Source organism: Pholcus phalangioides, unplaced genomic scaffold, assembly GCF_987345545.1.
Source record: "Pholcus phalangioides strain wild (caught in Gottingen) unplaced genomic scaffold, Ppha-v1.0 ptg000024l_1, whole genome shotgun sequence".
Classification (NCBI taxonomy): Eukaryota; Metazoa; Arthropoda; class Arachnida; order Araneae; family Pholcidae; genus Pholcus; species Pholcus phalangioides.
In genome coordinates, this window is record NW_028301616.1 from 8,226,498 (window position 1) to 8,243,611 (window position 17,114).

General features: G+C 36.5%; 1 protein-coding gene across 1 annotated transcript; it reads left to right on the forward strand.

Annotated features, from left to right (window-relative positions):
- Positions 1–1,301: 1,301 nt before the first annotated feature.
- On the forward strand, positions 1,302–9,117 carry LOC149068685 (adult-specific rigid cuticular protein 15.7-like). The gene is made up of 3 exons (XM_089250652.1): positions 1,302–1,775; positions 3,282–3,383; positions 7,719–9,117. The coding sequence occupies exons 1-3, from the start codon at positions 1,764–1,766 to the stop codon at positions 8,151–8,153; spliced, it is 549 nt and encodes a 182-aa protein (XP_089106778.1). The 5' UTR covers positions 1,302–1,763; the 3' UTR covers positions 8,154–9,117.
- The last annotated feature ends 7,997 nt before the right edge of the window (positions 9,118–17,114 follow it).

Below are 17,114 nucleotides of genomic sequence, written 5' to 3' on the forward strand. Positions count from 1 at the left end.
AGGTTTTCATTGTGATGTTTGCACAGTACAATAAACATAGTGGGATAAATTTTTGTAGCCATCCATACTTAGATAAGACAACCATAATGTTTTTTATAGGCAATCTAGTATGCTATAGTATTGATTATTAGTTTTTTCTTTCGCGATATGTGCTTTTTTGTTGGGTTGCTTTGTTTTTGGTTATATCTGACATCCATATTTTTAATGGGCATCCTTTTTCAGCCACTTCGCCGGGCAATTTGCGTGATGTGGCCTTTGTGTTTGTATTTAGATAAAGTATTACTGACGAAATTGTTTTACCTCAACTACTCTCGCCGGCTAAAGTTTTACGAACGTTTCGGACAAAGAAAAAATTGAAAAAAGATTTAGGTCAAATCACTGCTGTTCAACTTTCGCGCACCGGCCTCTATCGACAAAACATTGAACTTTTTCCTCTATCAAAAGAGAAATTTCAATCACCCTTCATGACAATTTTTCGCAAATCGCATTCAAATATTCCTCCACTTTTTATGAATTTTTTAACTATTCATAAATTTATGGGACACCCAGTATTTTAACGAACAGGGATGTAAAAGACCCTAAATATCGTCCTAAAACTATAACACGCTTACAACCACAGGAAAGAACAAACTTCAAAATCTCGTTTACGTAAAAGAAATTCCAGAAAACCACAAACAAAAGATCGATTTCATCGAAATATAATTATTATGCTCGATCACACTTGGTTGTATCGTAAGATTTCTCAAGACCGATGACCACAAATTCAAAATCTAATACTGCATTGGTATAAAGATTAATTGATAACGACTTAATTACACGTATAAGAAATCAATCATTTCTTAGATACTTATCATTCACCGACGAAGCCATAACTTTTAAAAATCAAACAGAATACACAAATTTAATTTAATTTAGAAACAAAATATCACTAATTCAACAAGAAATTAACGTCACATCGAGAATCGACTGATTTATGCTTCTTATTCATCATTGGTAATTAGGTCACTATAATCTACAGTCGTCACACCTACCGAATTTCATTAAACACGTTCAGAAATAAAACAAAATGCTCAGTTTTTAAAAAAAAACAAACAATAATTCTTCTACTTTTAGTAATTTTCTCATATTTCCTGTGTTATGTGTCTCACCTGACAATCCAGTTTTGCGTGAGTGCGTGCGTGTGTGTGTGTTGTCTATGCGTAAGTGTCCTTCAGGAAACAAATTATGATCGAAAACATGCGAACGCACGCACAAAAACAAAAAATAGAATAACGCACGCGGGTTTCCGCGGTGCCTTGCTCACACTAAACATTTCTGGATTTTTTGAAGGCCGCGCAAACTCATATTTTCTCTCTCTTGTCTATAGCAGTGTACGTTATATCCACACACTTGACGTTTAAAAATCCCTTAGAGCTATTGTAATACCTTTTCAATATCGTTTTCCTTTTCCAATCTGCTAGTACTTCCTCATGACCATCAGTAATGTTCAGTCAAAGCGTTTTTGGGTGGAGTCAGATTTCGGGGTTTTTTTCTTCTCAGACGTACAAAATATGGTTTATGTTTTTATCATATTTCAATTCTATTTTTTTTTTTTTTCATTTCTTAATTGTTCGTCTGATTCTAATCTGGTTTTACCGTCGGAATAAACCAACGGCGCGACGTAGGTATAGAATTAACTAGTTCCTCAGCACGCGGAGAAGCTCCACAAGTGGATCTGATCCTTTCTCTTCAGGCTTGTACATTTTTCTTTCTTCTGTTTCAAGATGATCCAACTGGTACTGTAATTTTTGTTTTTTAATTTAATTTATTCATGGATGATAGTAAAATGAATTATTAAATTAATTAATTATTTTGTTGTTAGATTTTATGTGATGCCGTACTTCTTAGTGTTTTAAATATAGGTATTGATGTAAATATCAACTATAGAGATATTGTACTACACAATGTTAATAGAATATCTGATGTTTTGGAAATTTTTAATTTAATAAATATGAAGAGTAATAGCTTTTTTAATAAATGTGGGAATAGTTATCTAAGAAATTTGGGAATAAAATTCGGGGCTTTTTGAGAAAAAAAAATCTATTGAATGAATTAGAAAAAAAAATATGAAAATGTTTTGAGAAATATTATTTAATAAATGTGAAAAATGAATTATTTGATGAATTTGTAAACAATTATCTCGGTTTTTTTTCAATGAAATTTGATGTGTTTTGATTAAAAAAAACTTTAATAAATTTGAGGAACAAAAATGTGAAAAAGTTTAAACAAAAACATTATTAAATGAGCTTGAAAAGGAAGTCGTTTAATAAATTTTTGAATAGAAAAGTGTTTTAATAAATTTGGAAAAAATATTGACCAAGTTTTAAAATAAATAAAATCATAATTAAATAAATAATAATTTAGAAAAATATTCTTGAATGAATTAAAAGAATAATTGCTTAATCAATTGGAAAAAAAAAATTAAAATTTTAATCAATTTCAAAAAAAAAAGTTCAATTATTGTCAAAATCATACTAATTTGAAAAAAAAAAACATTTATGTTAATGAAGTTAATAAGTTAAAAAATATATTAATTTGGAAAACACTAATAAATTAAAAATAATGCTTATCGATTTTCTTCTCTGAAATAGCGGAAAATATGGCAGGTTTGAAAATTATATACAGGTATACATAATTTACACAGGATGCCACTCTTATCGTTATGTAATAACTAATTTTAAATTTTATTAAATAAATAATAAGTTTTTAAAATTTTGTCCAAATATTTTTTGCAAAATTTAACGCTTTCTCTATTTAAAAAAATCCCATATCGAAGGATTTATAATTATTTATTTATTCACCGTAGGAAAGTAATTATTTGTTTGTAATTACCATTGTTTATTAATTACTTTATATATTTTATCATCGAGAGATTTAATGACTGCAAATAGAATTTAATGAATGATTTAATTATTATAGCCGAAAATGGAATTCGCATATTATCTAGTTTTATGGATTGAATACTTTGAATAAGGCCGGGATTTCGCTACAAAAGTTTGATAAAAGTTATTTTATAAAATTTGAGAAATGCAATCAATAATCGTACCGGTTACATTCGGGCAAATGCAACTAATAGTTTATTGGCTGCATTTTTTAAGTTTTAAAAGAACTTCATCAAATTTTTATAGTGTAATCTCGGCACGCCTTAGACGTTTATTCTAACTTCAAAATATTTATAAATTTCATTTTTGTAAATTTTTATGAAAAGTTTTTTACATGTTATACTGTCATTCCGTTGATAGACTTTGGTGTTCTTGATTGCGATTTCGTCATGCGTCCATAGTCATTACGTTGGAACTCCCACCTTCCAAACGAGTTCTAGTCTAAGTTCAATAAAGCAAGCGGTAAGTAATGTTCTATGAATTATTCGAAACCAATATATGGTCTGAAATCTAGACCTGGGCAATTTATATCACGCGGGGTCCTGATCCGAGAATAATGGGTGGAGGGTTCCCTAACCCTGGTTCTATACAGGGGTGTCCTGGTGAGTACTACTGTGGCCTTTATCTCATCAACTCTTTGCTGCAAAGGTGTGATTCCAATTTTAAAAAATGCTCGAAATTCGTTAAAAATTACTGTTTTTAAAATTAGGCTTTTTCTTTTGTTATACACTGTATTTTCACACTCTAAACTGGTACTGGGCAATTTTTAAACTGTCTTTTGAGCATTTTCAAAATTGAAACTTTACCTCTACGATGGACGGATGATGAGGTAACGACCGCATTAGCACTTTTACAGGACACCCTGTATACTTTATGAGGGAGGGAAATCAGGCATCCCGAGATTCATGCATCATCACAGAATATACAGTAATGCCGAAAAATATCTACTCGATCAATATAGACGCAACTTAAAGTAACACAATTTAGTGAAAATTTTGAATCGATGAAAATTTATAACTGAAAAAACTTCTAAATTGATGAAAGAGATAAATCTTTAAGATTGATGAATATTAGAGGACCAAATTATATGAGAAATAACGAAAACTCAGAACTGTTGAATCAAAAATGAAATATAATTCAAAGATACAATTCTAGTAGAGGAATGAAAATTCAGAGTATCTCTCGGACAAAAAATCCCAGAATTGATTGAAATTGAAAATTAATGAAAGGAAAAATGTCAAAATTGATGATAATTCGAAATTGATAATTTTTAAACCATAGAATTAATGAAAATTCAGACTTAATGACTTCTTAAATCGCAGAATTAATAAAAAATTCAGACGGTGATCGTTTAAATCCCAGAATTTACGAAAATTCGAACTTAATGGTTTTTTAAATTCTAGAAATGATGATGGAAAAGCAGAATTAATGAGAGAGAAAAAAAAAAGTCCAAAATGGATGGAAATTCCAGAGCCAAATCAGTAAAAGCTCAGAAATTGCTTTCATTCATTCACAAAACGAGTCAATTTCTCTTTGCCAATTCGCATTCTTGATAGAGCAGCATTGCAATATTTTATCTCTTCTTCCAGGCAATTTTATGAACATTTCCCATTAATTTTTCCAATATCATCAATCTTGGTTTGAAAAAGATGCACATATTATTAGCCATAAAAATGAAGACGAAACATTTTTAAATTCTCAAAAAAAGACTGTTGCAGTTAAAATTGCACATTTTACGGCTTAATTTTGACTCTGAAAAATTGTTCAAATAGCTTTTGTTATAATGTTTTTAGAATTGGACCATAGAGTACTTCGACGTTCTGATAGTATCTGCGGTAGACCAGGGCCATCCTTATAAGACACGGGACCCGGTTCGAAAATAATTTCGATGCTTCTTAACCTCGATTTTATATATTACGTGCATTTGGAAATTCACACCTTCTCTAAAGAAGTTTCATTTAAAAAAGAAGAAGAATTGATAAAAATTCAGAATTAGTGGGGGGGGGGGGGTGAAATCCGAGAATTGATGAATACTTAGGATCAATGACAGAAAAAAGCCAGAATCGATGAAAATTCAGATTTAATAAGAGAAAATATATCCCAGAATTGAAAATATATTTCATACATGCATTTCTTCATTCATTTCACTATGCATTACTTCTATTATCGTATGTGTGGGGCCGTCCAAACCACGCAACCCGGCGCGACCGTACCTGTCGCACACTCCTAAGGCCGGCTCTGCGGTGGTAGACATTGAGTATGACCTAAGAAAATAATCAGATAGCTTGTGAGAGCAAACATCTAGCCTGCTTAGAGGCCTGCTTAGGGGAGGGGGGATCAGAGTTTTGCTGACGAGGCGAGGAGGAGGTCAAAAATGGCTAAACATTTGCTTACGTAATACTTGAACCCATTCGAATTCATAGTGACTCACATTACATCACACATGCTGAACTCACGGCTCTCGGGCCAAATGTGGCCCTCGAAGTCATCTGATGTGGCCGTGACTTCAAATATAGTTTTGTGAAAATCAACAAACCGACACATTTATAGATTAGGACCCGTGGAAGCTACACGCCGTGCAGTTCCACACCAGTTAACATGGCCCGTGACATATTCCCAGAACACTTAAATAGTCAGCGACACATTTCGAGATCACCTAAGCGACCCCCCTGTGTGTGGAATTCTACATCATTTAAGTGGCTCGCGGCAAATTCCCAGATCACTCAGGTGACCCGCAGCATATTTACAGATCCCTTTATTGGCCTGGAGTGCAGTACTACCCATACTACTTAAGAGAGATCCGGGACATAATTACAGATCACTCATGTGTACCGTGGCGCAGTTTCAGATTATTTAAGTCTCCCGCGGTGCATTCACAGATCACTTTAATGACTCGAGGCACATTTACAAATCACTGCGTCAAAGTTCCAAAGCTCTTAAGCGACTCGCAGCACCTTAAGTGACCTGAGGTGCATTTCCATATCATTTAACAGTCCTGCGGTATACATACAGAATATTTAAGTAGTATATTTACAGATCACTTAAGTGTCCGCGGTATATTTACAGATCCACAAGTAACCTGCGACGCTATTCCAGATTATCTAAATGGCCCGTGACACATTTTCAAATCAATAAAGGGGCCAGCACCCTCCTAAAAAAATGGTTGGATACGTTTGCATTAAATACACCTTCATAGGCTCTATTTACTAGCCCGTTTGTAATCCCACCAGCCTGTGAATAAGCGAACGGGTGAAGAATGAGTGGGTCAGGGAGAGAGAGAGAGAGAGAGATGTGTGCCAGTAATTGAGTAAATTAATGAATGAATGAGCGATGCCCAGTTACCAAGTGAGCAAATAAGCTAGTGGATGAGCAACTAAAGTGAGTAGGCGAGGGAACAATTGAGAGAATGGATTGTTGAGTGGGCAATGAAGAGTGGGTTGTTGAGTGGGCAGTGAAGAGGGTTATTGAGTGGGCAATGAAGAGAGTGGGTTGTTGTTTGGGAAATGAAGGGAGTGGGTTGTTGAGTGGGCAATGAAGAAGGTTGTTGAGTGGGCAATGAAGAGGGTTGTTGAGTGGGCAATGAAGAGGGTTGTTGAGTGGGCAATGAAGAGAGTGGGCAATGAAGAGAGTGGGTTGCTGTTTGGGAAATGAAGGGAGTGGGTTGTTGAGTGGGCAATGAAGAAGGTTGTTGAGTGGGCAATGAAGAGGGTTGTTGAGTGGGCAATGAAGAGGGTTGTTGAGTGCGCAATGAAGAGAGTGGGCAATGAAGAGAGTGGGGGGTTGTTGAGTGGGCAATGAAGAGAGTGGGTTGTTGAGTGGGCAATGAAGAGATTGGGTAACTGAATGAGCACGTCAGGGAGTGAATGAATGAGTGAGTAAGCAAGTGAGTGAATGAATGAGTGAGTAAGCAAGTGAGTGAATAAAGAGTAAGATAGTTGCCGAGTGATCAAAGATTCAATGAAAGATTAAGTCAATGACACACAGAGTCAGCAAATGAGCCATACTATGTGAGCACTCAAAAGTCGCTAACTCAATCACTCATTCGATCGTTCACTCTGTCATTCACTCATTTTCAAGGTCCCTCAGTCTGTCATTATCTCGGTCGCTCACTCAGTCGCTTATCAAAATGTTATTTTTCATTGATTTTAGCTTTTGTTGGAGCAAGCACTACCTAAAAGATGATACTCCGCCAAAGATGTCATTTTTGTCTGTGACGAAGAGACTCAAACGAGCTTACAGATTTTATTCTCATTGCCACACTGGTCTCAAAGCTGGCCCAATAGTCATTCGCAAATATTTGTTTAAAATATTTGCCTTCCCTTGATGCAAAGAAACAGCAGCTGCATAGGCTAGCTACACACACCGGCCCAGCTTGGACCAACATTCCTTGGCGAATATTTGCCAAGATCAACAGAATCGGTTTTCTTAGGACATTATCCGTGATGTGAGTGTTGGCGTTCTTTTCGAACAACGTGTGGCCAGACGAATTGGAAGATGAAGGAAGGAAGGCAGCTCCTTTGACTTGGGTTGAAAGCTGGAAGGTACTGGACCAGCCTTCCAATACTTGGCTAAAGCCGATAGAGCCTGCACCGTGTTCGGTTTGAAAGAAAGAAAAAAAAAGAAAGCCTTCCCATACCTTCCGGCTTCCAACATTTGATGATCATTGTCAATGGTGGAGCGGCCCCACTACTCGGTTATGGAATGCGTTGAGCCGGCCTCGACACGAGTGTGATCATGTCTTAAGATTATTTTCAAATGAGTTCAATTGTTTAAAACATTTTTTTTTGTCTGAAACAGGGACCCGTGAAGAGCTATTCTTTCGGTTATGGAATAATCAACGGCCAAGGTGGATCACACAGCCGATCCGAAGAAGGTGATGAATATGGCAACAAGAGAGGAGCCTATTTCATCACCGACGTCGATGGAAGGACGCGTAGAGTCGATTACATCGCAGACCAGTACGGCTTCCGAGTTGCCATCACAACCAACGAGCTCGGTACAGCTGAATCCGCTCCAGCAGGTGTGTACGTCATCAAGCCATCCTCATCGCCACCATCGCCGTTGTCTCAAAAGTCGTACCAGATACCAGTCCCAGCTGCAAGTTCGGTCACCGAGGATTATAAGCCCATTAGGCTGCCGAATCGACGCTATAAGGTTGAATACAGAAAGCGATTCAGTCCGAGGGATAGACCGTCCACGACGACAATGAAACCGTACTTCCAGCGTTACTGAAGGACGACATACAGATAGTACTCTGGACTAAAAACTTGAAAAGAAAGATTCGCCAATGAATGTTTCGCGTTCAACAGTAAGCTCTTGACCAAAGACTGGTACAGTTCCAGTAAACATGGAAAATTTCACTTTACGTGAATTCAAATTTTAAATTATTCTTCAATTTTCCGATGATTCTTAGGCCAGAATTACACTGCGAAAGTTTTAGAAAAATTGTCTTATATAACTTGAAAAAATGCAACCAATATGCTTACTGCTTACATTCGAGCAAATGCTTATTGGTTGCATTCATCTAGTTTTTTTTTTAAAGAATTTTCATAAAACTCTTATTGTGTAATACCAGTCTTAATGTACTGTAATTCATTCAAAATACGGGGTTTTTCAAAAAAGCCTCTTTAATTTCAAATGACGTCACTTGGAAACAGTGTTAGATCGGGATTGCATTGCAACAGTTTGATAAAAGTTCTTTAATAAAATTGGAAAAATGCAAGCAATAAGCGTAGCGGTTGCACTCGATCGAATGTAACCAATAAGCTTATTGGTCGCATTGTTCAAGTTTCGCGAAAGAACTTTCATAAAACTTTTATTAAAGTTATACTTTAAATAATTCAATGAATTAATGTAATATACGAATCATGGTAATGTTCCCATGTTTATAAAGGGCATTGCACCAAGACTGTGACACCATCTATCACCCAAAGTTCTAACTAATCACACAAGCCGGTTTATATGAAATTCCACAGGACTGCTCATCATTGCCCGAGTGGTGCACTGGTAACATGCTTGTCTAAAACAACGAAAGCAGAACATAGCTCACTGCTCCGAAGCAGAACATAGATAACAAGTTCTTTCCCAACCGAACCTAAGGCCACCACCGATAGATGGCGCTTTCATTTCCGACCAACTCGATCGGTAGTAAACTGCTGTATGGCGATATTGCCGGTGTTGGTGTGCAGCAAAATAAGTCTAATAAGGCTGAGTCCTAATAAGTCTATAAGTCCTAAATAAGGCTGAAGTTGGTTTTCTGTGGTTCCCAACTTCGAGGCGCAAATGCGAGCCGATCTCCCCGTTAAAAAGTCTCGCCACAGAGAGTAACAGACCTACAAACAGTACAAATATTCAGTCATTACACTTCACTCACTTCACTTCTGAGATATAGATGGCAGCACTGAAAAATCATACACAACACTAGATACGCACTCAGACTGTTAGGTACACACAATTACACTTCCGGCACAACTCACTAGGTAGAAAATTGCCTATGGCGATAGACCTGAGTTGTGCTCGGTTTGAAAAAAGAGAAAAAAAAAAAAAAAAAAAAAAAAAAAAGCAAAATAAGTAGTAATAGGCCTTCCTATTAAACGAGTTACTTGGTTTATCTTTCTATCTATCACTGTTTCCAAGTTATGTCATTTCGAAGTCAGGAAGTCCTTTCTGAAACATCCTATAGATGTACATAAATGTCCTTAAAATACTAAAAAAAATTAGAACTTTGAAATTATATGATAATGAATTTGTGAAGCATGATTAGATGTGAATACATTTTTGATGATTCCACTAAAGAGTATTTCCAATAAAAATTACAATCCGAACTTCAATTCTTGTTCATTAAAAAGACAATGATTCAATGCCGGGATTCACAACCAGGAAAACATCATTACTCGCAGCATGATAAAGGCCAAGGCTGGCCATGTTTTCTTCATAAAAATACGGGAAATTGGGATCCGTACGGGATGTCGTCAATTATTGTAAAGAAATGCAAATATTATTATTGTCAAATGCAAATAAAGTTGCCATTTACAACCAAAAAGAATTGTCAAATGCTATTAACTTGTCAGTTACATGGAAGAGTTGATCAACGTTGTAACCAAGAATATTAAGAAGACACCAACGAAAATGCAAATACACAAAAATACAAAAAAATCCTAAAGTGTTTCGACACCAATGGGTGTCGTCTTGAGAGGCAAAATATTTAACCACTAATCACGCTGACCGAATTTCCCACTTGGGTTGAATACCAAATCTTAACGCTCGGTAGCTCAGAGGAAAAAGTACGTCTGTTCACTTCAAACATTGTGAAGTGAACAGGCAGTGAATAATTGCAGGACCAGGTAGCAAGTTGCGTCCTATGTTTGCCAAGCTGATGGGTCGCAGATACTCCTGTTTTCTGGAGAACTTCACTTGACTGAGCAGGGTTTAACTTGTCAGTTTATTCTTATTGTCATCTTTTTTAGAATTTATAAGTTTCCTCTGTCCTTTCCTCTGTGCTGCTTTCAGCTCAGCTGTTGAAAGTCCACTAGTACCAGGGACTGCAACATCATGAGTAGGACCCTTTTCTTTTTATTCTTCCCTTTTTTATTTTTATTTGCTTTAAATGTCGTATTATCACCAACAAGGCCAGCGTTTACATCTTCACTGTTCATGAAATCAATTACAGAAGAAATAGCATGTTTATCCAAAGAATTAGTGTCCTCCAGAGAGGCACAACCGTTAGTAACTACTGAGGTTTGTGCATGACACACCAAATGGCAACCATTAGTATCACTATTTGAATTTAAATAAAGAAAACACTATTTTCATCCAAAAAATGTTAACCTTTCTTAACACATTTTGCTTTATGTGTACTTTTTTTTACTAATTACTGACAATTTGCTATCTGTTTCAAAGCGAAAGCTTCTTTTGAAGCCATTAGCTAATTTATGTATGCTATCAAACTATCTAAATTATTGAAAATCTGACAGCTTCAATTACTAGTTTACGGCATATTTCTCCATCCGATGGCTCTACCAGATACTCGACTTACACTGAAATTACATCCAATAAGTCTCTAATAACTTCACAGTCCTCAACAAAACCATCATTGCCTGCATCATATTGAGCTCGAACCCAGGCAAAGAAACTTACCACAAAGGTTTCGAGATCCCTCGCTTTGTCATCGTGAGCATTTTCCGCAAGCCTGCGAAGCCCCAAAATTTTGGTCCTGTCAATGGGATTGGAATAGAAAGAACAGAGTGGCGTGACGCAGTTGAAAAAGTCGAGAACTTACCCTGACGAGCCCTGGTCAGGGCCAGGTTTTTACCCTGGGCAAAACCGTATGACCAAAACAAACCCCGGAAAAACCTTTCAGAAACGTTTGAAAGAAAGACAACCGCTTAATTTCAAACTGAGCACAACTCAGGTCTGTCACCATCTATGGGCAATCTACTACCTAGTGAGTTGTGCCGAAACTCCAACTACTACTACTAAACCAGACATGCATCTCGTCGATATTCCTCTGCGGAACTTCTAACGAAATGGTACATGTTGGAGTGTGTGTGTATGTATAACAAACCTTCCATGAAGTTTGTTTCTGTGTAATGCTTGTTATGTGTAGTGCTGCCATCAATTTTATAAACTATGAGTTTTTACTCAACGCATATTGAGTGAAGTGTAATAATTGTAACGCTGTGGGCCTCTTGCTCTCTGGGGCGATACTTTTTAACAGGGAGATCAGCTCGCATTCGCGTCTCGAAGTTGAGAACCGCAGAAAACCGACTACAGCCGATCACCACTGCGGCGACGCAGGGGTTTAAACCCGGATCCTCGCCCGTCGCTGTGACTACTCGACCATCGCAGCGGCAGCCGGAAGTGTAACTGTGTGTGTACCTAACAGTCTGAGTGCGTACGTAGTGTTGTGTTTGTAATGACGGAACCCACCGTCGCCATAGTAGTGTTCGGTTGAAGTTGGTTTCCTGTGGTCCCCAACTTCAAGGCGCGAATGCGAGCCGATCTCCCCTTTAAAAAAGCCTCGCCAAAGAAACCAACAGACCTACAAACGGTACAAATGTTATTCAATCGTAACACATCACTCACTTCACTTACGAAATATAGATGGCAGCAGTGAAGACAACCGCAGTCCTTTGATCCGTGACGATACTCAAAATCTCGTAACTACGAGGCGTGTTTTTTAAGTAAGAACCGTTTTGTGAAATTCTGCCGTCGTGTCGCGCGTTTTGCCGATGTTCTCTTCACTCTTGTGTGTTTTCTTTCCCTTCCCTTCAAACCGGAGCATGCAAACGACAGAGTAGCTGATGCCAAGGCCATATACTATGACATAGCCGCCCTGATCTGAGGCGCCACGCTAGGAAAACAAACGCGTAGCGTGATTATGTAACACGTTTCTGGCGACGCATAATGGTCTAATTCGGTTCACGCGGCGCAAGAAACCTATTCTTAGGAAAACCCGGCTTTAAGGCGTGAAAGCGGCTGAAATTCATTGTTAGATCAGTGAAGTGTATGGAGGAAACATTATGAGCGATGGAACGGTACGGAAATGGGTTAGAGCTTTTATAGATACCCGCACAAATGTCCATGATGAGGAACGAAGTGGGCGACCTTTTGTCATCACTGAAGATTTGGCGCAGAAAGTTGACGAAAAATTAAGGGAGAACAGACGCTTCAAGATTTCGTCATTATGTAATAAATTTCCACAAATTTCCAGAAGCGCGTTCCCTATGAAATTGTGACCGAACGCTTAAATTATCGAAAGTTGTGCAATCAAAAAGGCGTGGCATGGGAGTGTGTTGCAGTGGTTGTCAAATCAGGGGGGCAGACATCTATGAGGGTGGGATTCAAAAGCTGGTTGTACGATACTATAAATGCCTTAATATTGGTGGAAATTATGTTGAAAAGTAGATTAATAAATTAAAACCAAACGGATGCGGGCCGAGAAAGAATTATTATTTCCGATTTGTAAACTGATCCTATAATAGCTTGAAAATTAATTGTTCAATATACATGTTGTCTTATAAATTCAAAATTTTTTTTAAAAAACAAGTTTTTATTATGCAAATTTTGCTCTCACATTTGCTGGAAATTAGATTCTTTTTTTGTACATGATGAAAAAAATTGGTTAAAGTTTTTTCCAGAAGGTAGCGCTGTTACAAAAACACATTACATACAGTTGTTTTATAACGCTGTCATAAAAAATTGGCCCCGCTTAATTTCGGGTAAGGGATAAACGGATATCCCTCTTAAACGGATAAAATCGTCGGGAATCAAAATTGCTAGTAAAATTTCCCACTTAATCGAATAAGTTTAGCAACTTTTCTCCGCTTAATCGAACATTACGATTCTCACGTCAACTGCTAATGCACACGAATTAATTTAATAACTTCTGAATTATGGAAAAAATCAATTTCACAATTTCAGAATTATTGAAAGAATTTATCTAATAATTTCAGAATTATTGAAAAAAACTAATCATGGAATTAACTAATGAGGTAAATTCTTTCATAATTGTTGAAAAAAATGCAGACTTCGTGGAAAAAATATTTTGCAATTCCTGAAAATTCATAGTCAATAAAAAATAATTCCAGCAATATTTTCAGAATTAATGAAGTTTTTCATATTTTATGGAAAAGAATATTATACAGTAAAACTTAACCAAATTACAGTAATTACAGTAAACTTAACGAGGGATTAACCATCCCTCGTTTAACCGTCAGTTCATCCGTCATCGTCTTAAAAAAAAAATACGGAAAAAGCAGTCCCAGGTTTTAAGGTCCGAAAAGATAATATCAGTGCTACGGCCTGTGCAAATGCCACCGGCAATCATAGCTACTTACCCTTGCTTGTAATTGGTAAATAAAAAAAAAACCACGTGATTCTTCAAAAATTCTAATATGAACGCATCGCCTGTGTACTATTATGCCCAAAAAAGTGCTTGGACGGACAGGATGGAAAACAGTTTTTCCAGAATGGTTCCGCAACGTTGTCGTGCCTCAAGTTAGAGCTCATATGACCGAAAAGCAGTTGCCGCAGGAAGCATTGCTGTCAATGGACAATGATCCGACGCACCCCTCCCCTCTTGTGAACTCAAAAGTGATGATGGCAAAATAACATGCCTCTTTCTGCCAGCGAATACAACCCTACTCATCCGGCCTATGGACCAGGACATAATAGAAAATATGGAGCCACGTTACAGAAAAGCTTTTATTGAAGGCTTGCTTTCATCTGATGATGCCAAGACTGTCAGAGAATTTTGGAAGAGATATTGTACACTCACGCTGAGTTGGCCTCTGGCTACGCCATGAAACGTCACGATTGGCGATTCTATTTATCTTCTTTCGGTAAAAAGCAGCAGATTGGTATTTTCCGTTGGCGTCTTTTGCGCTATTTTAGTTAGTTTTTCCCCCCGTTTTCCCCCTCTTTGGAAAACGAACCCTCCCTTCGCGTGTCAAGGTCAGAGGCCAACTCAGTATGGGCATACAATACTACATAAAGGACGCTGTTTTCAATGTCGCCACTGCCTGGGCTGACCTTATATTGAGGTTTATATGATTGTTTTGCAAAATTAAATACATTATACATGTATTATCTCCTTTTAAAGGATTTTATTTTTATTTTCGTCCCAAACCCGCAGTGAAATCACGTTACAGTACATATGTATTAAGAGATTTCTTTTATCCGTCTATTCGGATATCCGTCACAGCCCTGGTCCGGACGGACCTACTAAGTAGTCCGTCTGTAACACGAACCTTGTAAATATCACCGTTGAAAATTTCATTTTACACATGAATTCATGTTTCAAATTATTTATAAATTATTCGACGACTCTCTGGTTGGCATTACACAAAAAAAAAAAAAAATTATAAAAATTATTTCATAAAACTTGATAAATTCTACCAATAAGTTTATTGGTTGCATTTACTAGAACGTAATCGATTAGTTGCATTTATCTTTTTTTTAAAGAACTTTCATAAAACTTTTATAGCGTGACACGGCCTTGGTGTAATCCAAGGAACTTCAACACATGGACCTCGGGCCACATTTGGCCCTCGAAACTTTTTGTGATCATTGTTAAAAATCGCCGAACATTGTTAAAAAAAATGGTTGAAATTAATTCCAGAATAAATGAAAGAAATAATTCCGGATCAAATTAATGAAAACTCAGATTAATTCATGAAACAAATTATTTCAAAATTTGTTAAACAAATAATTTCAGAACAAGTGAAAACAATGCTTTATAAAAAATCAATGAGAGAAATAATTTCGTAATTTCTGATAGAAATTATTTCACAATAATTAAAGAATAATTGCATAATTATTGAGAGAAATGATTTCAAGATATATTGAGAAGAAAAATAATTTCCGAATTACCGAAATAAATTATTTACATTTGAAGTGATTTTAGAGTAAAATTAATCTCAGAATTAATTAATTTTATCAGCAATTAATGATAAACTTTTCACATAATTCGTGAGAAAAAAATTATTTCGCTAATTATTTTAATTATTGAACTATTTATTGAAAATTATTATTAAGTACTTTTCATTAGAACAAATCAGAATTGATAATTAATAAAAGATATAATGTCAGAATAAACAAAAGTCAACTATTATTTTTGTACCTGTTTAACTCGCTCTTTGATTAGCACGTCACTAAATTACACGAGTTGGTGGCCAGCAGGTTTCATGGGAAGTTTTAATTTGGCCCGCCGCGACTAAAGGGTTGAAGACTTGTGTAATACATTCAAACTGCGGAGTTTCTAAAAATACTCTTCAACTTTCAAATTACATAACTTGGAAACAGTGTTAGGCAGGGATTAAATTATAAAAGTTTGATAAAAGATCTTTCAAAAATTAAAAAAAAAAAACCAACCAATAAGGTGGTTACATTCTAGCGAATGTAGCAAATAAGCTTATTAGGTTGCATTTATCAATTTTTTAAAAGAACTTTTATCAAACATTTATAGTGTAATCCTAGTCTTAGACAGAAAGACGCCATAAATGGTACGTTTGATGGGTAGCACTGTAACTTTAAGTACATACACCGGGTTGCAAAATTCATTAAAATTTTAGGTAACGGAGACTGCCATAGTTGTTTCATTTCCTCTTCTTTCTGTGAAGACCATTTGCCAACTCTGTACAGTATCAGTTCATCTGTGAGGCATACGCAGTCACTACGGTAGAGACATTTCAATGAAGTCTCCACAGAGATCAACCAGTGAGGACACAGAACAAGCACAACTCTGACAACATAAAAACGATAGGACCACGCATACGCGTTCCGTCGTACACTGAATCGTTAGAAATTCCGCTGAGTAATGTGTACGAGGTGCATGTGCAAAGTAGTAGCAGCAGATTGAACAGTTCTCGTGTGAAAATTATTCGCATCTATTGCTGTAGAAACATTACAAGAAAGGGTCTTTAATATCCGCTCTCTACTTTTCCCATGTCCTTGCTAGGCAAAGTGACCAATTCGAATCATCGTAATGTGATTTGACCCATGTTAGTGAAGGACATTGCACCGAGACTGCAGCACCATCTGTCAGCCAAAATGTTAACTAATTACACAAGTCAATTTATTTGAAATTCTAGGACTGCTCGCCAGTGCCCGAGTGTTGCAGTGGAGATGCTCGTCTACAACTACAAAGGCTACCGCCAGACTCCGCAGCAGAACATAGATAACAAGTTTTTTCCCAACCGAACCTAAGACAATCACCGATAGATGGTGCCTTCATTTCCGCTAATTGCTAACACTGGTCAACAGTGGTTTTGGTGCCAAGGTTTTTTGAGGTGATTTCATATGAATTTCATGCCCTGAATATTCAAATATAGTATTAGTTTTTGCCTAGCAGCTCGAGTTTTTAAGATATAACATTTTAGTGACCTATACATTACATTATTTTAAATGAAATCCATGGATTAAACAAACAAACTAAATACGGAATTTTTATTCTATTATACAAATATTATTGTATTTAAAGAAAGAGAAAAGTCATCAATTAAGCCAATTACTCACTGAACACTTCGGAAACTTCTTTTCCGTGACATTCTTGAATGAATTTTGGCACAATCCCGTTTTAAAGACCAGCAGTAATCTGCCATCATATGGCTATCCCATCTCCCTTGGTAGCGTTCCTCCATAATTTTAATATCCTAGTGAAATCTTTCACCTTGTTCCTCACTAGTGTCTCCT

Coding starts and splice junctions, on each gene's coding strand:
- LOC149068685 (XM_089250652.1), top strand. Junction 3,384..7,718: donor TAAGTTCAATAAAGCAAGCG/GTAAGTAATGTT, acceptor TGTCTGAAACAG/GGACCCGTGAAGAGCTATTC.